This window comes from Wasmannia auropunctata, unplaced genomic scaffold (genome assembly GCF_000956235.1).
Source record: "Wasmannia auropunctata unplaced genomic scaffold, wasmannia.A_1.0 LD336043.1, whole genome shotgun sequence".
Classification (NCBI taxonomy): Eukaryota; Metazoa; Arthropoda; class Insecta; order Hymenoptera; family Formicidae; genus Wasmannia; species Wasmannia auropunctata.
This window is the reverse complement of record NW_012026847.1, coordinates 223,107-246,238: the sequence shown is the minus strand read 5'-3', so window position 1 is coordinate 246,238 and position 23,132 is coordinate 223,107. Positions and strand designations below refer to the sequence as shown.

General features: G+C 34.4%; 3 protein-coding genes across 6 annotated transcripts; 1 reads left to right on the top strand and 2 right to left on the bottom strand.

Moving 5' to 3' along the window:
• Positions 1-460: 460 nt before the first annotated feature.
• LOC105451820 (paraplegin) lies at positions 461-4,232 on the bottom strand. Its single transcript, XM_011692513.1, has 9 exons — positions 3,819-4,232; positions 3,077-3,364; positions 2,749-2,980; positions 2,318-2,632; positions 2,046-2,214; positions 1,619-1,971; positions 1,032-1,528; positions 825-950; positions 461-723 (listed from the first exon to the last, which is right to left on the bottom strand). The coding sequence occupies exons 1-9, from the start codon at positions 3,999-4,001 to the stop codon at positions 559-561; spliced, it is 2,328 nt and encodes a 775-aa protein (XP_011690815.1). The 5' UTR covers positions 4,002-4,232; the 3' UTR covers positions 461-558.
• Positions 4,233-4,934: 702 nt separating this feature from the next.
• LOC105451819 (LIM and senescent cell antigen-like-containing domain protein 1) lies at positions 4,935-11,311 on the top strand. 4 transcript variants are annotated; one of them, XM_011692509.1, is made up of 9 exons: positions 4,935-5,037; positions 5,118-5,373; positions 5,949-6,057; positions 6,384-6,497; positions 8,720-8,832; positions 8,931-9,123; positions 9,399-9,540; positions 9,862-10,120; positions 10,412-11,311. In XM_011692509.1, the coding sequence occupies exons 3-9, from the start codon at positions 6,050-6,052 to the stop codon at positions 10,612-10,614; spliced, it is 1,032 nt and encodes a 343-aa protein (XP_011690811.1). In that variant the 5' UTR covers positions 4,935-5,037; positions 5,118-5,373; positions 5,949-6,049; the 3' UTR covers positions 10,615-11,311. The 4 variants fall into 4 exon arrangements, with proteins under 4 accessions (XP_011690811.1, XP_011690814.1, XP_011690813.1 ...); XM_011692512.1 differs by having other exon boundaries at positions 5,118-5,519; XM_011692511.1 differs by having other exon boundaries at positions 5,118-5,532.
• Positions 11,312-18,695: 7,384 nt separating this feature from the next.
• Positions 18,696-22,131, bottom strand: LOC105451818 (carboxy-terminal domain RNA polymerase II polypeptide A small phosphatase 1). Its single transcript, XM_011692507.1, has 4 exons — positions 22,004-22,131; positions 20,518-20,951; positions 19,854-20,039; positions 18,696-19,676 (listed from the first exon to the last, which is right to left on the bottom strand). The coding sequence occupies exons 1-4, from the start codon at positions 22,071-22,073 to the stop codon at positions 19,479-19,481; spliced, it is 888 nt and encodes a 295-aa protein (XP_011690809.1). The 5' UTR covers positions 22,074-22,131; the 3' UTR covers positions 18,696-19,478.
• Between the last annotated feature and the right edge of the window lie 1,001 nt (positions 22,132-23,132).

Below are 23,132 nucleotides of genomic sequence, written 5' to 3'. Positions count from 1 at the left end.
TATCTTTGCTGCACATTTATAATCTTGCAATTATCTCTCTTAAATTCAAGAAACAAAAATACCCGTTAGAGTACAAGACAACGTTTAATTTTCTATAAAATATATCTTATTTATATATAATAGTATATATATATATATTTAAAGAAGAAAATACGTGTATCTATTTTTTATTGAAAAAATAATGAAGTACTAATGACCACGAGGGATTCTAGATTTAATAGTTTTTTAAATCTACATTTCCCATATTTTCCACCAAATACGTTGTAGCAAAACTTTATTTCTACCTAAATATAGAAATAAAAATATAGTTCTTCCATTTCCGTGTTTTTAATTCTTACCGCTACTTAAATTTGATTGTGAAGCATAGCAATGAAACGATGCACGATACATTTAAAAAAATATATATATTATATATATACATAAAACATAAAAAAGGTATTTTATCAAATTTACCAAAAAATCTTTTAATATATTCAATATATTTTATCATACTAGTCTTTATACAGAATATTAAATGTTCTGTTGCTGTTTTTAAATCTAAAAAAATGTTTAATTTCCTCACTCTGCTGGTTCTCTGTCTACCGATGGGGATTCTCTAGCTGGACCAGAATTTTCAAATTCTGCTGGTTCCACAAGTCGCTTCTTTCCATAAGGCGGCGGTCCAATTAATTTTTCTACATCGTCATACGACAATGTTTCCTTCTTCATTAGAGCTTCCGCAAGCTATGCTCGATAAAAATATTTTATATTTTATATGCAAATTCACATTGTTTTTGTATCGTTTAATTGTAATCCTAAGTGTATGTGTGCAAGGAAATATATACCGTATCTAATTTATCTTTGTTGTCCAAAAGCAACTTGCGAGTTCGCTCGTACGCTTCCCCTATTATTCTTCTTACTTCGGAGTCCATTAAATTGGCTAACCTTTTACTGTACAGTTTTTTATTTTTCTAAAAAAAAAAAAGAAATTAGACATGATGCTCTCAAGTGTACAATGATCAGGAAGAGCTCGCGGAAATATTAATTCGTACCGTGCTGGTATGTTCTTCGTCGAAAGAAAGTAAACCCACAGCTGGACTCATTCCGAATTGTTGAACCTGAAGATACGCCGTTTTTGTTACCGATTTCAAATCATTTTCGGCGCCCGTCGAGATTTTATCGAACGTCACGTGTTCCGCGACTCGACCACCTAACGTCATACACATCCGTTCAAAAAGCTGCTCCTTACTATAGAGCTTCTGATCGGATTGAGTGTATTGCGCAAATCCCAGTTTCAAGTTGGTTCGTGGCACTATCGTTACTTTGAGCAGGGCATCGGTATGCTCTAACAACCATCCTACCAGTGCATGACCGGCCTCGTGGTAGGCGACGACGCGTTTCGTGGACGGTGTCAACGGATTATTTCTCTTTGTCAAACCGCCAATCGTTCTGTCGATCGCGTATGTAAGGTCGCTGCTGTTTACTTGTTTCTTCTTATCCCTCGCAGCATGCAACGCGGCTTCGTTGCAAACATTTGCTATGTCAGCACCTGAAAACAATAGTTGTTTATGCAATAGTTGTTTAATAATAAAAAATGTGTGTAAAAGGTTGCTCTTTTTTTTATAGATAAATACGATACCACTAAAACCGGGTGTAAGATAAGCCAGGTATCCCGAGTATTTCGAAGGTTTGTCTTGTAGAGATATCTTTTTGAGATGAGTTTCGAAGATTTGCTGCCTCTCCTCTAACGTGGGAAGATCGATTAAAATGTGCCGATCGAATCTGCCCGGTCTCAGTAACGCTTTATCCAATACGTCTGCCCTATTTGTCGAGGCCAGTATAATAACATTTTCTTTCGCTATCATCCCGTCCATTTCCACTAAAAGTTGATTTAACGTTCGTTCTGACTCTCGATCGCCGACTCCGAGTGAGCTCTCTGAACGTTTTTTGCCAATCGCATCAATTTCATCGATGTATATAATACTTGGCGCTCTATGGAAAGTTGAAGCGCAAATATTAGATTGAAATAACATTTAAAAAATAAATTTAAAAAGCAATATACAAACCTCTTTTTAGCCTCTTTGAATAAATCTCTGACTCGAGCAGCACCTAAACCGCCGAATACCTCGATAAACTCGGAACCGTTCATAGACAGGAAAGGAACGCTCGCTTCAGTCGCCACAGCTTTAGCCAGTAACGTTTTACCGCACCCAGGAGGTCCCAAGAGTAAAACGCCTGAAAATAGGATTATATTTTTAGAATATCCAATTTTATGGCATTAGAATAATCTTATATTTATATACATATTTATAAGTGCGATATATTTGAGCATACTTGCCTTGCGGTATTTTTGCGCCTAACATCTTGTACCGTTCTGGGTTTTTTAGATAATCGACAAATTCCATCACTTCTATTTTAGCCTCCTTCAATCCAGCTACATCCGTAAAATGTACACCTTTACCCTTTCCCATTAACGGTTCGACTAGAGTAAATTTCGCCTGCTTCATCTGCGAGATGATCTCGAAAGGTTTGAAGGAGAAACGTTTTCTCACAAAATTAAAAGCAATAACGGCTACCAACGCAAAAAGTGCAAATTTAACGATACTCGCTATGTATTCGATCTTCCTTTCATAAATCACTTGTACTTCTTGACCTAAGATATTTCAGAGAGACAAAGATTTAATATTTCGAAGATTGTAAATTTGGCTGTGAAAGAATTGTGAATGGTGCTCATTGCTTGTCAATACTTTACAATGGCGATTTACTCACCAGCTTTTATGCCAAGCTTTTTTTCCACCTTCCTCAGTTTCTCTTCGAAATTTTCAATACTTGGAACAGACATGTGATATCTCTTGTACATGCTTCTTCTACCTTTAATAATGGCGCCGTCGTGCAGCACAATTATAACATGCTCAATAGTAGGATTTATAATAATCGCTTCGACTTCCCCTTTACTCAGCATGTCGTATACAAATTCATTCCAGGAGACTGAAGCTGCAGGCTATTTAAAGTAACGTAGTAATATCCTGACAGTAATACTTTATACTTCTTTAACAATCCTTACGGGTAAATAATGGCAAATTAATAAAAAACTTACTTCTGACGAATTTGACATTGCTATCTGGTGTTTCAGCGCAATTAGGATAAAGTATAATAACATAAACCACATGGAGAGCTTAGTAAGAACTGATTTCATGTGCTCGTTTTCGTCAGGCTTCTTGTCCGGATTTTCCGGGCCTGATTTCTTTGGTGATTGTTCATTGGCGTTGCTGCATGTGGTGTTAAAATATCTGACATTGTCAAATCTCGGAGAAAAGCTAAACTTCCCACTGCACAATAACGCCGATTGTACAGCATGAAATTCTTTACGAATCTTCTTGTAAGCCTAGAAATAAAATCCAATAAAATATTAGCAATACACTCAAGTAGAATATTGTAGCAGACATCGGCACCGATTGCATCTCCATTAAGCTTTGTGTTCCGTCAGCAGTTCTGCTGTGATGTAATCTCACAACAGATTTTCAGCAGAAAAAACAAAATATTTTCAAGTAAAATATATCATTTAAACGACTGCAAAATAATGGATTCTGTTCAGTTTCGATGGACAACCTGCTGTGAAATTATATCGGCAGGAAGTGCCGGCAAAATACGAGTTTATTGCGGAGACACAGATGATACCAGATATCGCATTATCTGAGCAAATCTGCTGCCAGTCTATTGTCGTACTGCATGCAATTTGCTTATTGTTAAACAGAAAATCGATTAACTAAAAAAATATGAAAAGTAAAGATAGAAATATAAAATTGGAGCAAAAGATCATAGAGCATGTTGATACTCACGTGATAAGTCATGGGAAGAGATAACCTGTGAGCTCCATTATTGTGCGCATAACTCAAGTGTTTAAATGGGCTAACGTTGAAAATGGGCTTTTTATTTGAAAAATAAATGCTTTTGGGTGGGAAATTGAATATCCGGCTTGGTGCCATGTAATATCGTTTCGGACACTTGGTTAGGTTCTGCATATCTCAATTACCATCAAAGCACTTCAAACGCAAAATCACAAATATACCCTTGCCTCATGTCATACGGGCTTTGTTTTATGTTACTAAACTTTTTGTTCCAATGCGGAAAGTGTATGTATACTGAATGTTCTTTTAAGCGAAAACGACATTATGAGATATATCTGCTCTCTGCGTACGGAAATATAATCAGTCATCAATGCATCATCTGAGGTTAGTGCAGGTTAGTGCAACAATGATAAATAGACGGAAGATTAAAAAATGTAATAAAATCTGCAATTCTTGGCGTAAAACATTAAATTAGTAATATTCTGGATTTATAAGAACGCAAACTATATGTAAAATTCCGTATCGCAAAAAGTAGAAAAAATTTTTTAAGTAAACAAAAATTTTTTTTTTTTTCGTGTAGAATTGATTTACATTGAAATGTTAATGGGTTAAAATATATACAATATCATTTGAAAATACAATATATCAATATAAAATACAAAATACAATATCATCTATTAAAATAATACAATATCATTTGATGATGAATACAATAACATTTGAAAAAAGAATGCACTTTTTTATAGCAGTCAATGTCGCAGATTTTATTTTATCTTTGGACGTCTTCGGTCAACATTCGGTGAACAAGAAGGATAAAATGATATAGGTATCTGTGGTAGTAACTGCATAAACGAATGCATTCTTTTTTTCAAATGATATGTGCATTAAAATTTGAATGTAAATCAATTCTAGCGAAAAAAATAATTTCTACTTGAAAAATTTTTCTACTTTTCAATTTTTCAACTGTCTTGTCCACAATACTAAAAATCGGTCCAAGTTCGCGGACCGGGAACTGTGTAGCCAATCAAATGGCTACACAGGCCTAAGTCCCGAAACACAATAGATAGTAAGCAAAGCCGTAAGAAATTGACCAATCGATCATAATCGATTATTCTCTTTCGACTGTTATGAATACGGTCTTATGTGAGTTCCAATTCCGTAACCTCTATCGAAGTTCCAGTGCAACAATAAGAAACAAATCTAAACAAGCGTATGTAAATTAAATTCGCAATATTTATATATCTCCTTTGTTTATTTGTTTTGACGTATTTTTAATAATTTCAATAATAGAAATCGTCGGGATCTGTGCTGAAAAACTGCCTTGATGATTCCAAATTTGTGCGCTGACATCATCGTGTCGTCGTCATTTATCCGCGCTTACTTTTGCGTGCAGGGCAGGGGTGTGGCGTAAAACGAGCCGTGGCCATCGTAAAATCTGCATTCGTTTTCATAAAAGGTCATGCCACGTTCGCTAAGATCGGATTGGCTGTCTCTGTTTAAGATCTGACAGGAATACGGATGTGTCAGTTACGTGACAATAGTATAGGTATATAGTGCTTCATTGCCGTTGTATTACTCGTTTATTTAATTTATTTAATGTTTACGTTTTTCACGAATTTCAACTCTTAAATTAACAGTTGATTGATTGAACAATTGAAAAATTGTAGTCGAGCAGTGATTGTTATTTTATGAGTATGGTTCAGGAGTATGGAGTTCCAAAATCTTATGTTTTATTATATAAAGATAAATGTTTAAACAAAATACGTTATAAAAGTTGATAAATAGAGCAAAGTAAAAAGATGGCTAATAAAATGAGATAAGATATAGAGAGAAATAAATGTCCACGGGAAACAAAAATACGTTACCAGAAGAGAGAGAGTGAGAATGAGATTGAAATAAATAATTTATGCAAAATTCTAATGAGAATTGGAATATTGGATTTGTTTTTTTTTTACAGTTAAACTAATGTAAATTCTCTACACTTGAAATAAGTAATGAAATTCCAGTGCAATAATAAAAAAAAAAAAAAACCTAACAAGTGTATATTAAATTCGCAATATTTATATATTTTTTCCTTTATTATTTGTTTTAACGCATTTTTTCATAATGTTCCAATAACAGAAATCGTCGTGTAAAGCAAATTGAGCGCAGCCGAGTAGAAAGAAGAGGTAGCTGAGAGTGTTTGTCGACGACAAAACGTAATTGTTCTCTTTCGTTAAAATATGCCAGGGTAAGCATCATCTCCTTGAGAAATGTTAATTTCTTTGCATAAACATTAATAGAAATCTGTCTCTTCTGTTTTCTTGATAAAAGACAATGTACATAATTGATGCGTTAACCTAATAACTGTTCAAATTTGTTGAATTAATATTATGATGTATTTATAACACTCTTCTATTTCTTGATAGAAGACAAAGAAAATGTATGTACATAATTGACACGATAACCGAATAACTATTTAAATTTGTGGAATTAATATTATGATGTATTTATAACACACTTCTATTATTTAATGGTTAATTTACCATAAACATTTTTAACATTTGTTACATACAGGGTTACAGAGATGTCGTTGGATCACATGTTTTGTTCCCGGTGCCGAGAAGGTTTCGTCGCGCATGAGAAAATTGTTAATTCAAACGGTGAATTGTGGCATCCGCAATGTTTTGTGTAAGTATGTACAGGATGACAAGTGGCCTGGATAGCCAAGTTTGTCAAGAGCAGATTTTGAAAGTGTCTGCTATAGAAATTTTGTTGATAGAATGCCAGTAGAAATATAACAGAATCTGCTAATAGAACATAATGGCACATTGATTGCAGAAACTGAGTAGAATCTGCAGTCATCCGTAATCATTTTAATGATGCATATGTTATGTCCTGAGGGGAGGGAATAAGTGAAAAAATATATAAGCGATGTTTGATTTGATAAAAGAAAAAAAAGGAAAAGGGAAGGGTTTGTTTTATTTGGGAGGTATAATCAGATTTTGTGAGATACACAAGAGGGTCGGTTGTGTATCTTAAACGAGGTGAAATTACAAAAACGAGCAAATTTACTAGATATTGGCTAATGAGATTAAAAATATTCTAGTGAATTTACTCACTTTTGTAATTTTCACCTTATTCCAAGATACACAATTGAGGGCCTGCGATCAAAATAGTCTCATAGAATCAAAATCTGAAGGAAATCATGGTGATTAAATCTGAAAACGAAAACACGAACTTGCAGCTAAATACAAGTAAATTATCAAAATACATGGTGCAAACAATTTCCTAAGACAGAATGACAGAATCCTGAGGGCTTCTTGATCTGTATACATACTAATAGTTTGGTGACAAACGAGAAAGAAAAGCTGAATTTCACAGGAAAATAGTGCAATAATCCATATACTGACATCTAAATATACATCCATATACTGACTTTTAAATTAATAAAATACATTAACATGAAACTTGTATGCATCTAATGTATTTTGTTCTCGTTCTCATTTTCCAATCACGTGCATTCTAATTAAAGGGAGCAAAGCAATTAGCAATCTAAGTTGATTATTTTTTTCACCTGTTCTTCACTATAGGTACACTATTTCTAATTCCATGGAATTCCATTGTGCAAGCTTCCGAGCTGTTTTTAGAATCGCTCTCCGTCTACACATAATCGAGCAATGCTATGTTGTGTAAATTTCACCAAATTTATTAAATCTTGTAATTTCGCTAATATGAAATGTTTAATCAAATGTTTTTACTTATGCACTACGTAATTTCTTTTTGGACACGCTGATGTGTCCGCAAACATTCTTGGCTTTTTAGACTTTACCGTTCGTGTTTTTAGTTACAATTATAACGGGCGGCGCAAATGGGAAATTATTAAGTGCCGGATGTAACAATTCCATTTTAATGTTTACGGAATAAGGTAAACATATTCTATTCTGCAATTTCTGCCGACAATCTGCTGTCAGATTATATAGGCAGACTCTAGCAAGATCCAATGCAAACATATAGATGATACCGAATCCGTGCATATGTATTAATTGCAATATCTGAGCAATTTTACTAATTTGTTATCGTACTTCGGGTAGGATTTGCTTATGGGAAGTTGCAAAAACAGAATATATAGCGTAATAACTTGTTAAACAAAAATAAATTAAATACTATACTGCAGAAAAAACCCATCATTTTTATTTAGCACATTAATACGAAGAAAGAATAATGAATTTATATAAATAGATATAATATAAAAAAATTCAGCTAATTTCATGATTCAGTTATATGCTTAGTGATATATTTTCAGAACGATGATTATCTGAATTCACGTAATCGAGGTATTTTTGAAAACTATTAAATGCAGTTTTTACAACATTACATTAATAATTGTAACTTTGAATAATTCGAAGTAATTTCTTTTATAAAAATAACTGCCTATGGCGAAATCTGAAAATGTATATTATTGAACCATACCAAGTTTTTGATCTTTTATTAATATTTATTTTATTAGCAAAATGTATATATTCTTTTTACACTGTGTTAGTATAAATAATATAAATAAGCCTAGATATTTTTAAATAGTTTTCTTTTATGGAATAGTGTTTAATTTATTTGCCATTTTACTACACAATTTGTAATTTCATTTACTTCATTCGTCACTATTATTTAAGACTTGGGTTACGAAATAATTAAGTATTTAATTTTAGCAATTTTGCGTACATGTGCTATTCTACGTACCGTTTTCTATCGGATTCAATTTTCACAAATTCCATAACACTCTTGGAGAAGTTTTTTTTTACAAGATATACTCTCCAAACTGTTTTTTTTTCACTATTTTCTGTAAAAAAAAATAGCTATAATAATTTATTATTTTATGAATTTTAGACTTACATGAGTTAATATCATTTTGATAGGTGCGCACAATGCTTCCGACCGTTTCCAGATGGGATCTTCTACGAATTTGAGGGATACAAGTACTGCGAGCATGACTTTCATGTTCTGTTTGCACCATGCTGTGGCAAGTGTGGTAAGTTAAATTCTGTTAATTGCGTTTAAGTATTAGTGTTAATTCTAATCGAATATGAGGTAACATTTTAACGTAATTTAACTATCATCTTATAATAGGCGAGTTCGTTATTGGCCGCGTGATTAAGGCAATGAATTCGAACTGGCATCCGCAATGCTTCCGCTGCGAAGAGTGTAATGGTGAATTAGCGGATGCAGGTTTCATCAAGTGCCAAGGCAGAGCCTTATGCCACACGTGCAATGCCAATGTGAAAGCTGGTGTACTTGGAAAACATATATGTCATCAATGCCAGTATGTTTTTATTATTGCAAATGAAAGATGTATGCTTGGTAGCATAAATAGTATGCATTGAAATCCAAATGTTTAATTACTACAATGCTTGAAATGAAGCTTAAGCGATTTTTTTTTTATTTTATGCTGAAAAATTAGATTCTCACTCACAGTTTCTTAATGAAGATAAATTTAAAAAAAAAAAAAGTCTAAAGAATGTAAAAAACTTATAATTTACGTAATGGAAGAACATTTGTCTGAATATTTTAATTAATATTGTTTTGAAAATTTTCCAGCGGAGTAATAGATGACAAACCTTTACGATTCCGCGGTGAACTGTATCACCCATACCACTTCAATTGCACAACTTGCGGTGTGGAACTAAATTCCGAAGCCAGAGAAGTCCGATCTCGACCTGGTTATGCTGCCAATGAAATGGTAAGATTATGACTTTTTCAACTAACTTTTTACAATACGAATCAGAGATGTCATTATTTAAGACACAGATCTTATAAGAAATTAGTGTTTCTAAAAGAAAATATAAATGCTTTCACACGTCATTGTGAACGAAATATAACGTTTTAAATGGTAATATTTTACTTAAACAGTAAATATTTTAACAGTTTTAGATGATTTATAAAATAACGAATATTTGTTTTCTACTTTCAAATGTGAGAAACTATATGTATGTACAAAGACGTTTTTACAATCATCTGATGACCATTCAGTTTTAATAAGAATTTATTTTATGTTACGTAGAACGAGCTATATTGTTTGCGGTGCCACGATAAAATGGGTATTCCGATTTGTGGCGCCTGCCGGCGTCCCATCGAAGAACGCGTGGTAACGGCGCTCGGCAAGCATTGGCATGTGGAGCATTTCGTATGTGCTAAATGCGAGAAGCCTTTCCTCGGTCATCGCCATTACGAGAAAAAAGGTCTCGCTTATTGCGAGATTCATTATCATCAATTGTTTGGGAATCTCTGCTTTGTCTGTAATCAGGTTATCTCTGGAGATGGTACGTACCAAATATATATTAATGATGTAATTAATTCAGACAATCCATTTTGTTTTCTCAAATTTTTGCTTTTTTCATTCTTTTTGATTCTTAAACTAACGTTTTTCTTCTTTAGCTTATGTAACGAACTGCAATTCTTAAGATTCCTTAAGATTCTTAAAATCTATAAAGTTTCACTGTAATCATATTGATCTATAATGTCAGAAGCGAAAAATTGTATAAATCTTTTCTGCGAGCATTGACTTTTTTTAATTGATATTTGTTTAATTTTATTTAATATTTGTCTTTTAGTCTTTACGGCGTTGAACAAAGCATGGTGCGTCCATCACTTTGCGTGCGCATTCTGTGACCAGAAGATGAATCAGAAGACAAAATTCTTCGAGTTTGATCTAAAACCCGCGTGCAAGAAATGTTATGATAAGTTTCCGCAAGAATTGAAAAAGCGGATGCGACGTATGTACGATCTGAATCCTAAGAGGGTCCCACCAGCGTAAACACAACACTGGGCTCTTTTGTGTGACTCTTTCAAGATTAATCAATATTCAGTTGCGCTTATAGTGCCTTATCTGACATAAAAAAAAGTATTTTTAATTTGTTGCATTATAAGCTACTTGTAGGATCTACCAAAGCTACTCTTTTGTCAATTGCAAGTTGACATAATCGCTATAACTATTTTTTAATATAACTTTATGATCGAAAAGCCGAAAAGCTAGTGGAAATGTCTTTTCGGTTCAAAATATCTTCCAAAATTTGACATCTATGAACGATACGGGGATATAGTGCAATAGTTCTGTATACATTTTGTATATGTCAGACATAACATTAATTTACATTTTATATATAAACATATAATCTGTGGCGCAACAAGCTATGATTTTTATTAAAAATTGTATAATATATAGGATATATATCAGTTTTTAAATTTGCTACATTACTGCCAATTTACTTTATAAGTTCTGGTATCTAAAAAAAAATAACAATTTTTATTATATAAATATATGTAATAACAAATATCTATGTACATGAAATCGCATATATATATATATATATTTTTTAATTGTATATGTTAAGTGTAATATACTTTTAATTAAGATTTGAGTTTTCTCAAGAAGTTGGTAACAAAATACAAGATGAACAATAGGATGTGTCTAACAGAAAAAAAATACGCAATAAAAACAGCATTTAATGGAAGTAATGAAGTTTTATTTACAAATCAAGGCATTAATTTTATATTCATATGTGTGCTCCTTGCTGTCTACTCTCACTCATGTTAAAATCTTTAACCCGTTCAAGGTCATAAAAATTATGAAAAAATAATCACTTTTTGCAAGTTTTACTTTTCTTTTTCGTCACGTTACCTTTAATTGTTTCATTTATATCAAGTGTACTTATTTCCGCAAATAGTGTCGACTCCCATCCATCGAGGAGTAATCCTTGCACTTTACACTTCCATTTAATCATAGAATACTAATAATACATAATAAAAAAATAGCATTTAAGTTTAGCAGTTTTTCTTTTCTTTCTTTTTTGTTTTCTTTACCCATTAAAATAGCATGGTTTATTTATAATAAAAGTTTATTTTTCTCATTTTGGTATTTTTTTTTTTAGGAAAAATCTCAACATACGTAAATTTAACGTATGATTAGTATTAATGCCTTAAAAGTAAGATTAGTATTCTAAGGTTAACGCTGCGTTTAGTGCTAAATGTGGTCAATTGATCCTGAACTTTAAAGCGGTATAATAATCGATTCTCGGCTATGTATATAGTTTGATGACGTCAGAGAGACAAGGGAATCTTTCATAGAATTCCCCTGTGATGACCTATGCTCTTATAAAAGCACATAAAATCATGACGATCTGAAGGGCAAAAGATTTAAAAGATAAAATCAAAAATTACAAGATCAAATGAATGAGAGATACTTTTTATCAGATTGAATGATACATAGTGTGGCCTACTATTTTATTATATTAATTTAGGATACTTTTTATAGGATTTTATAAGATTTTGGAAACTAGAAGTTTCTCGGTAAGATGATATTCTCGTTCGAAGAGTCATTGATGCAATAATATTAACTTTTTCTGCTTATTCAAGCAAATTCTATAGTCATAAAAAAAGTTACAAATTGATTGACCAATCCTATCGATTAATCAAAGTTTATAGCTGTACAAATAATTATGCTCCAATATTTATACTTGACTTGGAAATTACTTCTATAATTATTTGTATATTTATGTACAAGTAATTATACTTGATAGAATTTATTTGTATAAATTAATCCGATATAATTATTTGTACTACAAAATTCGATTTGTCTCAGAACCGCGCCTCAAACTCGTCCTGGCCATTAATTTGTAACTGTATTTATATGTTAACAAGTAAAACAAGGTATAATTTATTTAATATAAAATAAAATATTCCAAATATTAATGTCAAATCTATATATTATTCTATATATTTATTATTCGTCAAACTAATAAATGCCGTACGTTAATCAGCTATAAAAAAAACTTTCGTCCAACTGGTTTTTCCGTAATTTTACAATGAAGGGTAAAAAAATAAAAATGTTTTTCAAAAATAATAAGGCTTTCGACACTATTCTAAGTCTCTTCTTTCATGATTGTACATGCTTTTGTAAGATTGTTTCGATAGATCTCCTTCTAAAGTCACAAAACGTAAACCGCTGTCGTATCACCTTAACTGCGGTGATACAAAGATCACAATCGACGCGATCGTGGATCCTGGACCAGTCGCATTTAGCGCTAGATGTGCGGTGCGAATAACAACTCTTTCTTTGCAAGCAAGCCTGGGTTCGCAAATCCGCGATCGCGGAAATAATAATCGCCGAATATATCGACCGCTCGCTAAAACTCTACGTTATAATTTCTCTAATTGCCCGATAACAATGGTCGCGATCCCACGTGTATAACGGAGGCTGAAGCGTGGCCAACCACATTTAGCGCTAATTGCGCAACGAGAATACGTGCCAGTGGTTTCGAAAAGCCTATATTCACATTGCGGTTCGGCGCCGCTGATCCCAACGCGACTATCCGATTCTGCGAGTTTTATTTCCATTTCGGTGGAGGAGGGAGAGGAGGAGGGATATATATATATATACATATATAGACGCATGTACATATATAATCGCAAGATTCTATTCTGGGGATATAATCAGATAGCCGCATTTCGTGCCAAAGCGCCATCAATGTGAACACAGGACCATGCTACTTTATTGCGATGAAAGGCGACGCGGGCCTTCAACGGGTTAACAATAAATCATGAAGAAAAAAAGAAATCTTTATACAATTCGCGCAATAATGATAATAATAATACAATTGTTCCTAATTTTATACGGCGCGCAAAAGCCGCGCGTCCTCGCTCATCTTCCTCTTTTTATTTCGCGTTTTCCTTTTGTTAAGAAATTTCCTCGGAACTCTGTGTATATAAAAAGTCTCGGCTCAACTTGAATTCGCGGCACGGCGGCCGTCGCTCGGCGAAAGCCTCGAACGCTATTATTTTTTTTTCTTTTCTTTTTACACACATGCACATACACACGATACATACAAACATACACTCATCTCATACACACATATACACACACGCGCGTGCGCGCGCGCATATTTTCTGCTTCTGCCGTTTTTTTAGATGTGTATATATGTATTATATGCTTGAATAAGTGTGTATACTCAATCAATTATTTTTTTTAAATAATGGTTATACAAATTTTTAAATCTTAATAATGACTTAAGCAAAATTTTTAAAATATTTTTAATTTAACAATTTTTTTTATGCAATAATAGAATTAAAATTAAAAAACTATATAATATATATATATATATATATTTTTTATTACATTTTAATTATTTTTATTAATTTTATATATATATATATATATATATTTGTATTACAGTTTGTAACATATCTTATGGCAAATTCAATAAAGTGTGATTTTCAATAGTCGTTCATAAGATATTGTCTTGGGGTGTTTTTAGTTCTAAAAAACAAAATAACTCATTAAAAAAAAGTTAAAACAAAATAATTTAAACTTTTAAGTCATTATATAAATCTCCTTAAACAAAATAATATTATTCAAAAAATTTTTTGTAACTATTTAAAAAAATAATGAGTGTACATACTTAAACCACACTATATACATATATACACACATCATACATATAGACATATTACAGAAAAAAGTTTTATATATGTATATAAAACTTTTTTTATACATTTGTCGCTTCATTATGCGTAGCAAGGCGGTCCGAAATCATGATTGCGATTTCAAGAGGGAGAACATTATTGGCAACGCTATCTCACTTGCGTTTCTCCTTGCTTCAACTATATCGAGATATCACGTGTTTGCGTACGAAACGTCAGATTTTTAAATCCGCAAATATAAAAAGACCTCCAGCGTATATATGTATCTCTTGCAAAATAAATAAATAAAATGGACACTTGAATTGCACGGCCTTGTATAAACTGTACATATTTCTTGCGTAGCTTTGTTTCCGATTGCATTTTATCTTATTAATAATATAATCTATATCTTTCTAACTTCTCGCCAAACTCCTCGAGATCGTATCGATAAAAAGTAAAAATGGACTTTTCATACGCAATAACGTAATAATAATGCTGTGCTGTAGCTAAAATGCTTCAAGATCCTTGAATCCTTAGATTCTTCTTTGCGTTTGTGATAATTTTGATCTATGCATCTGTGCATCCGTGAATTCCTAGATTCTACATAGCTTCAAATCCTTGGATCTTTAATTCTTTGGAATTCTAGCCCGACCAATTCATAAACTGCTTAATCTTTCAACCCTATAATTCTTAGATCTCCGAACGCCCCTAGACACATTTTTGATTTCTTTACAGCTGATTTATTTACGATTCCTGATTTTTTGACAGCTTTCAATCCTTCTGATATCTTAAAGATAGAATTCTTTTTTAATCGTCCCATCCACGATCCTTAGTTTCTAGATCATAGATTACTACGCTAACGTGAATTTTTTTTTAAGTATCACAAAACACAGTGTTGGATCATTGCACGCTTAAATATATATTGATAGGATTCATGGACTTTTACATCCTTACAGTCTCGAATTTTAGAATAATCGATTTCGATCCTGTTCTCGTCGACTCATTCTCTGCTGGACAGAGAAATCCATGGATTTTGTAATGTTCCTCTAATGTTCAACTTTTTGGATACTTAGATCTATGGATTCTCGGATCCTTGGATCGTGCACAGATTTGTCCCGGAACAGATGGTATGACGATCGTAACGGAGTCGTTTTGATGGGCGTTATTACAAAGCTAAATATTACGATACGCGTTCGCGCATAATAACGTTTACAAGAAACATCGGCACACTTACTAAGTACAGAAGGATGGAAGAATTGGAAGCCACATCAAAAATCTCGTCGTTAATTCTCTTCCTTACTTTAAGTAAAAATGATAATCCGAACGATCGGATATCTCAGAGCTATCATTAAATCGATAGAAATTAATAATATTCCAAAAATACAGGGTAGTCCAAAAATCCTGTTGCAGTTGCGCGCAGTTGGAGGAAGACTTATTTTCTGATAAAAAAAAATATCTTGTACAGATAGCTTTGATTTTTTTTTCAAAGCATAGTTTCACATATACAAATAATCTCTAATATATAAATTTTCTCATTAATCATACAATCATATACGAGTAAATCAAGTTTATCATTCTTTTTCATGTATATCTCAGATCTATTAGGGCTGCATCCTATTTAACGGTCGCAATACTTGTTTAACATTTGATAAACAACAAAGATGAAATAATTCCAAGAGCGTTGCGAGCGTTAAATGAAACGCGCCCTAGGTCTATTTTCAAAGATTAAAAATAACATGATTTTCAGTCATATCAATATTGTTTTTAAATATGTAGTCCATAATTCTGAGAAAAATAAATCCTTACAATTTTATATCAATTAAAAATTTTCGTCTTCGCATCCGAATTGCTCATATCGAAGCTCATATTACTTTTTTATCAGTTAATAATTTATTATGTATATCTTCGATTTTCGATCCACCCTGTATTCAAACGAAGGAGAAAAAAATAAAACAGCAGACGCAGCCGAGTTTGTTATAAGCTGATATTGATAATCAATATACTCATTGAATGTATATCGATAATAATGCCGTCATTCCAATGCAAGAGTTTAAAAAATTTGCTATTTTAACTAGAATTGTGATTTGGGGAAATATTTTTTGATTAGTCAGTCCAAGCGCCATTTCACAGCAGCAAGATGCAGAACATTTTTAACTTTTTTTGCACTTGAGTGACGACATCAGTGTCGATACTTACAATAATTATTATTAATACAATAATAATAATAATAATATTAACAGAAGTAAAAGCACGAATAACAATTTGAATTGATTATGATAGTACAATGCATTTTGTACATTATGTTCGATCAAGCAGCTGTGATTGTTTACGAATTACGCATTAGTAAGTATATGCACATACGCGTAAGGATATACTGCTGCTTATCTATGCCCTTCACATGGGCTACTATCTAAATTATTCTAATTTGTTAATGACATCATCGTGCAATTCGTTTCATTGGAGCAAGAAAATTGCAAATTGTTAAATTCGTAAAAATATTTTAAAACATCTTTTTCCTACATATAATACAGTTTGTTTCCGAAATAAGAGTTAAAATGAATTATAAAATTTAGAAAGGAATGCTAATCAGAATATTAATGTTCTTTTTTAACAGAATGCAGAAGATTAATGTAAGATTAAAATTCAATATTACGACGTGAATTTTTTTCTTTATCCAATTCCTTTAACTTCCCTGATATATTTCGCGCAGATTGGCAGTCATATGTCTGATAATTCAAATTGGCAGTTGTTAGTAGTAAGATGGAAGTAAGAGTAGCAAGTTCATTATTTTAAAAAATTACGAAATTATTTAATATTTAAGTAACAAATGTTCATTTTGTATGAATACATATGCAATGTGTGCATATGCGCGCGCATGCATGTACATACACACGTATATATATTTGTATATTAAATAATATGTATTGAAAATATATTGAATATATTATATGTTAAAATAAATATACAAATACACATATATATACATACATATATATATATATATATATATATATATATATATTCAATTGGTTATATACACATTCAAATTCATAATAACAAAAATGCCTGAATTATAATTCTTACGAAAATTCATTTAATTCCAAATTGCTAAATCAATTGTCATCTTTTTGCTCCAAAAAAAACGAATATTCCAATATATATGACGTACTTCATAGTTTGGAGGGAAATAATGATATGCATTGGCCCAGCTTTCAGTTTATCAATATTGGCAACAATATGTGGTTTATGATTATTCTCGATTAATTAATCCTCTCTTCTTTTCTCTCAGTAAAAAAATGTATTGATGTAAACTCTTTAAGCTTTCTGCAAATCAATTAATTAATATTCTCAATATAATTTCTCAATAAATTTAATTAATTCTCAAAAATTCCGTAATTTTTATTATTAAATTCTCTTTTTGGTAAATATAAAAAAAACTATTTGCTGCTGGATAATAGCAAAAAATTAATATATTCAAAGATACAATTAAAATATTTTATTCCAATAAATATATATCGGAAAAAAGTACAATAATTTATTTAATAATAAACTGGTAAAAATAAAAATGGAAATATTCATAGATATTTCTCAATGTTGATAAAAAATAATAGTACGTACCCTGTAAAATTTCAATGTCACCGTTTTAAATGCCACATGCAGAGCGTTCTATAAAAGGTGTGTACCAGCAGCAGGAAATACTTGATGCAATACTCATATGTAACATTAATAAAATGCTTAATTTGTACATATTTTTCAAAAGCCATGATTTTAGTGGATGCTTTACAAATATTAGTGATATATTAAATAATGGCGATTAAATAATTTCATCGATGTATAGATTTTACAATAACATCTTGTTAAAATATCGATTTCCGTGGAGTAAAAGACGTTAAAGAAATCACATTTTTAATCAAGCGATTTATGAAACTCTTTATAAAAGACTCTATGAAAAAATGAAAATTTAATAAAATACGCGGAAAATTGGTACTCCTACTCGTCGGCAGTGTAAAGCGAATAGTATTCTACTGTTGACAATCTATTCTTATAAACTTGAGCCTCTTAATTATATTCTCAAAATATTTTTAAAAAAAATTTGTTGGATTTTATTGAGATCAAATTTATTTAAAGCTTTTTCAAAGCTTCTTAATCAGTTGAAGGAACAAGACATAAAACATTTTAATTTTTTTATAACAAATTTTCCAATTTCTAATTTTGTGTGGTATTTCTTAAAAATTTTATAATCCTAGATTATATTTAACATTTTATTTTTCTTAAATGTTTGTAGATATTAGTATTTGTGAATCTTTGAGATTGGTGTCTTGATTTTTATATCCACGCATTTTAAAAGCTATATCTCGGTACTAAATTTTAAAATACTTTGGATTTTTTAACTTTATTTTAAAAAATTAAAATAACAGTTAAAATAATATTTTCGATTTTAAATTTTTAACAAATAAAAAATATATATATTTCAAATTCTACCTGCTACTGTTACACTCCTTTTTTTTTCCAACGTGTTCTGTAAGTTGGGTCAGAAGCATTCATAAACGTAATCGGAGCATTGATGTCTTCTCTGTAGCCGAATCTAAGTAAACAAAGTTTGCAGTGTCTTGGCTCGAATAGAAAAACTACACGGCAACAACAGCATGGCCCATCAAACGACTCGGAGCAATCTCTCTTCTCTTTCCTCTCTTCGTACTTTCGTTCTTTCCTTTTTATTCCTATAACTTTACATTTTTCCAATATACAATCACCACGGGCAATCACTCATCGCTCTCTTCTCTGGCGATCAACTTTTCTGTAATAAGCAGTTTCTGCTTAACGGAGATTCCTGGTTCCATCCTTCACTATGCTCTTTTGTCGAGTACAGACAGTATTTTCAGTCTGCCCATGGGGACAGGGTCGATATAGTTCGTCGTTTTTGACGCTTGGTGCAAAATGGAAGAACACTCGCGCTTCGAAGCTGACTCAGTCTTCGTTGCGTTGCTCACCAGGAAGAAGGATATCAGCAGCTCTGACTATGTCGACTTAAATGATGCGCTTTCGAGATATAAGACATTTGGCTCCGCTGATCGGAGCGGTTTTTTCCAAAGATCAACGAGGGGGGGCACTTCGAGGTCCTTCGCCACATAGCGAGTGGGTCACATGGAGCAGTCCCCTCAGAATCCTCCGGAAGGTGCATTGAGCGACAAGACTGGCTGTGTTGCCAGGATTCAGGTGGGGCTAGGAAGCAGCCATCGAAATTGAAGTCGGCAGGCTCTGATTGCTCTGCACCGCGTGCGCAGGTATCTGATTGTAAGGATGATTGCTATTACACAACACCGTGTAGATGTTTTCCACATTGCTGAGCTTCTCAAAGAAAGGAATTAGATCCAGTAGCTCGGAGTCCGTCATGTCATCGAACCAAGATGCCACTGGAACCTGCAAAAGAATTTACATCATCCTTATTATTGATCATCCAAAGCTCATGGTGCCTCAGTATCTCATTTAATGTCACATTTAATTCGATTACGAAGATAAAAGCAACGATACATAATTAAATTTCATTTAACACCGTAATAAATTAATCTTTTATACATATCATCATAGATAACTTACCGCATTATCTGGATGGAAAATGTAACTGGCAGGACTATTATCTACAATAATTATCTGCTGCAAATCCCGACCTAATTTGTTCAAATCCTTAACATAGTTTCCTCTGTGGAACACACAGGATTCTCTAAATAACCGCGCTCTAAATACACCCCATCGATCTAACAGATCTGCCACTGGGTCTGCATACTGTAAAATGTTATAAATGTTAATTAAATGATTTCTAAAATCTTTTATTTTTTTGTTTTAAAGTCTCATTATAAGTGAGCTCTATGAATTTTTGTTTTAACAAATGCTATTAAGAAAATTTTTATAGCAAAGCTATTTTCTAATAATGATTATCTCTAAAGACAAATTAATTCTTCATCTAACAAGATAATTTTTGTGTAGGATATACAACAATATGAATAATCGAATAATACAATTTATATACTATATAGAATGTTTTAAATCTATTGCACCTATGATTATATCTTTGGCTAATAAATTTATGACAAACTAAATATTATATAAACGAATAATGAAACGTTATACAGACAATCAATTATCGCAAGAACATTCTTAATTACACTGATTATGAAATAATCCAATTAAAAACTTTCATTTATTAGGAGCACAATTATTATTTCTTTTTCTTTTTACTATTTCTTTACATTTATAAACTTACCTTAGCCAAACTTGCAGTGAACAATACACATTCATATAATTCACCCATTCTCTGCAAAAACTCGTCCACATAAGGCCTCTTTAAGACGTACACTTGATGTACCGTTCCGTCAATCTCTACAGGAACAACAAAGTCCGCATTGTTGATCGGTTTGAAAGAACTATGCACCAGGGTCTCGTCCAAGTCGATTACCATGCACTTTTTGTGCATATCTTGGTGCCTAACTGGTGGAAGGAGGAATCTCGGGGATCCGGTGCCGGGCGGTGGCGAGCCACGGCCATCGCCCTGCAAAGAACTCGCCTTGGAGCTCTTTGAACTGCCGCCACGGCCTCTTCCGAAGCAGCAGAGCAGCGAGCGCAAGAGCCCACGTCCCCTCGGCTTCTTGCCACTCGACGAAGTATTGTTGGCTGCTTCATTCTCTCGAGGTAACTGGGCTGCAGTAGAGAAAGAAGATATGACAATCAATTACATCACATATATCAATTGACATTGTTACGAATATTAGAAAAATTGGATTGCGAGAAAAATTTAGGTTCGCATAATGTAAATTATACTGAAGTCACATATATTCTGAACAAACTTTTGACCAGATGCTGCTACATCTCGCGCTTGTTGCACGTATGGAATATACATTGGGACAAATAAGTTGGTGAAACTTGTTAATACTTGTGAGTTAAGTTTTAGAAAGTGACGCAACGTTAAATTTTTATAGACTGACTTGTTAAAAAGATACATACATATTTCTACAATGTCTTTTTCTGTACACACACACACACACACATATATATATATACATATATATATACGTTGACATATTTTCTCAAGTTTCACCGACAAAAAAGCATACCGATGTCAGACTAGATATTTAGACTCCACCTTATAAAAGCTCAATTGGTGACATTGTCAAACCGAAAAGTTACGTCTACGTCAAAATAAGCAATTGCATCTTGCGCATATGTACAATCAGGGAAGTAACGTGCTGCATTTAACCTTTTATAGCGCGCTTTTTTTTTTGCTGTCTTCTTTACGGCTTGCCCTTAGAGAGCGCCTTTCATGAACGAGCGCGTGAAAGGTTAAAGGGCATGGCATGAGCGTAAGAAAATAAGGAAATTCGTGACATCGCTCGGAGGCTGCGCGACGCAGAATGACATTAGGCAAAACCCTGACTGACGGGGACACCGAAAGGGATGGCAATACGGATGAGGGAGTAACAGCGGGAAAGGGGGGAGGGAGGGACCGGGGAACGTTAAGCACGGGGAGACACGCGAGAGAAGTTGCTCGCGTACGGAGAACGATAGGCGATGAGACGTGACGAGGAGGATGAAGTTAGGCAAACGACAGGGCGAGGAGAGAAACGCGAACGCGGAGGTACCGTAACAGGTGCACAGCAGGGGAATGAAATCCCGGCGCAGCATCTGGCGGCGGAGAGCCAGGCCGCGGGGGGGAGGACGGGGATGGAGCGCGGATCCATTTACGCGATACGCACCTTTCTCGTTGTTGAACGCACCTAACTCGTCATCCCGCGACACTTGGGTGATAATGGACGATGCGTCCATTTAAACATTAGTCGGTGGTCCCTGCGTGCTCGATCGCGAATTCCGTTAACGCGCGCGCGCGCGCGCCAGCCGACGGGACGGGGCGGGCGGGCGAGCGGGCGGGCGAGTACGAGCGAGCGAGTACGAGCGAGCGAGTGCGAACGCGAGCGAGCGCGAGAACGAGCGCGAGCGAGCGAGCGAGCGAGCGAGCGAACAGGCGCGCACGAGACACGGAAAGCGCGACGGCCCCGCGCGCGCGCGCGCGCGAGAGATGAGGGGACGAGTGCAAGCGAGACGGAGCCGCTGCTCCGCCGTCGTACGTCGCGAGCGAGCGCCGTGAGGATCGGAGCGCGCGCGTGTACGAGGGAAAGGGCGAGAGAGAGAGAGAGAAAGCGAGAGCGCGACGCGCGCGCGCACACACAAGCTAACCTTACTCTCACGCTCGTGGCGCACGAAACCTCCCCCCTCCCCCGCGCTCTCCTAAGTTGTCTCCCGCGTCCCCTCCCCCCCGCCACTACCGCCTCAGCCGTCACCGCACCGCTGCCGCCGTTCCCCCACCACCACTGCCCCCACTACGTAGACCAGCGCGCGACGAATGGAGACGCATAGGCGCGGGCCGCGCGGGAACGGCGAGCACGCTCCCGAGACAGCATGCGCCACTGGCACACGCGCGCAAAAGAGGACCGACGTGCGGTGATATATGTGTGTTGTTGACGTGTCGGGGTCTTTATAATACAAGATCGTCTACGCGCGTGAATTGAAACGCTCGCGAGAGCCTCCTCAGAGAGATGATTCGCGGCGAGAAAACGGAGCGACGTCGCGTGTCTCGCTGAGTCTTTTCATCTTCCTAGAATGCACACATGTTTACGCACTACGCCGCACGCAGCTCGCTCTCTTGCTCTCTCTCTCTTTCTCTCTTTCCTTTCCGAACACTCGCGACCATGGTGGAAACATTACATGGTGAGCTCAAAACTTCGAAACCACGCCCCCTTTTCACGTCGAGGTACCGTTCACTACCTAGGCCTGCCAACTGTGAAAAATTAAATGTTTGATGCTGCTAAGTTACTACGACTGATTTGA

Bases quoted from the DNA above. Each gene is read 5' to 3' on its own strand.
- LOC105451820 (XM_011692513.1), bottom strand. From the start codon at position 4,001: ATGCAGAACCTAACCAAGTGTCCGAAACGATATTACATGGCACCAAGC. The intron at 2,215-2,317 runs GCAAGTATGCTC...TCCTATTTTCAG, and splicing joins AGGCGCAAAAATACCGCAAG to GCGTTTTACTCTTGGGACCT. The intron at 1,529-1,618 runs GTATCGTATTTA...TATTGTTTTCAG, and splicing joins TCTTACACCCGGTTTTAGTG to GTGCTGACATAGCAAATGTT.
- LOC105451819 (XM_011692509.1), top strand. The intron at 6,498-8,719 runs GTAAGTATGTAC...TCATTTTGATAG, and splicing joins TGGCATCCGCAATGTTTTGT to GTGCGCACAATGCTTCCGAC. The intron at 10,121-10,411 runs GTACGTACCAAA...TTTGTCTTTTAG, and splicing joins TCAGGTTATCTCTGGAGATG to TCTTTACGGCGTTGAACAAA.
- LOC105451818 (XM_011692507.1), bottom strand. From the start codon at position 22,073: ATGGACGCATCGTCCATTATCACCCAAGTGTCGCGGGATGACGAGTTA. The intron at 20,952-22,003 runs GTGCGTATCGCG...TCTCTACTGCAG, and splicing joins TGCGTTCAACAACGAGAAAG to CCCAGTTACCTCGAGAGAAT. The intron at 20,040-20,517 runs GTAAGTTTATAA...AACATTTTACAG, and splicing joins TCACTGCAAGTTTGGCTAAG to TATGCAGACCCAGTGGCAGA.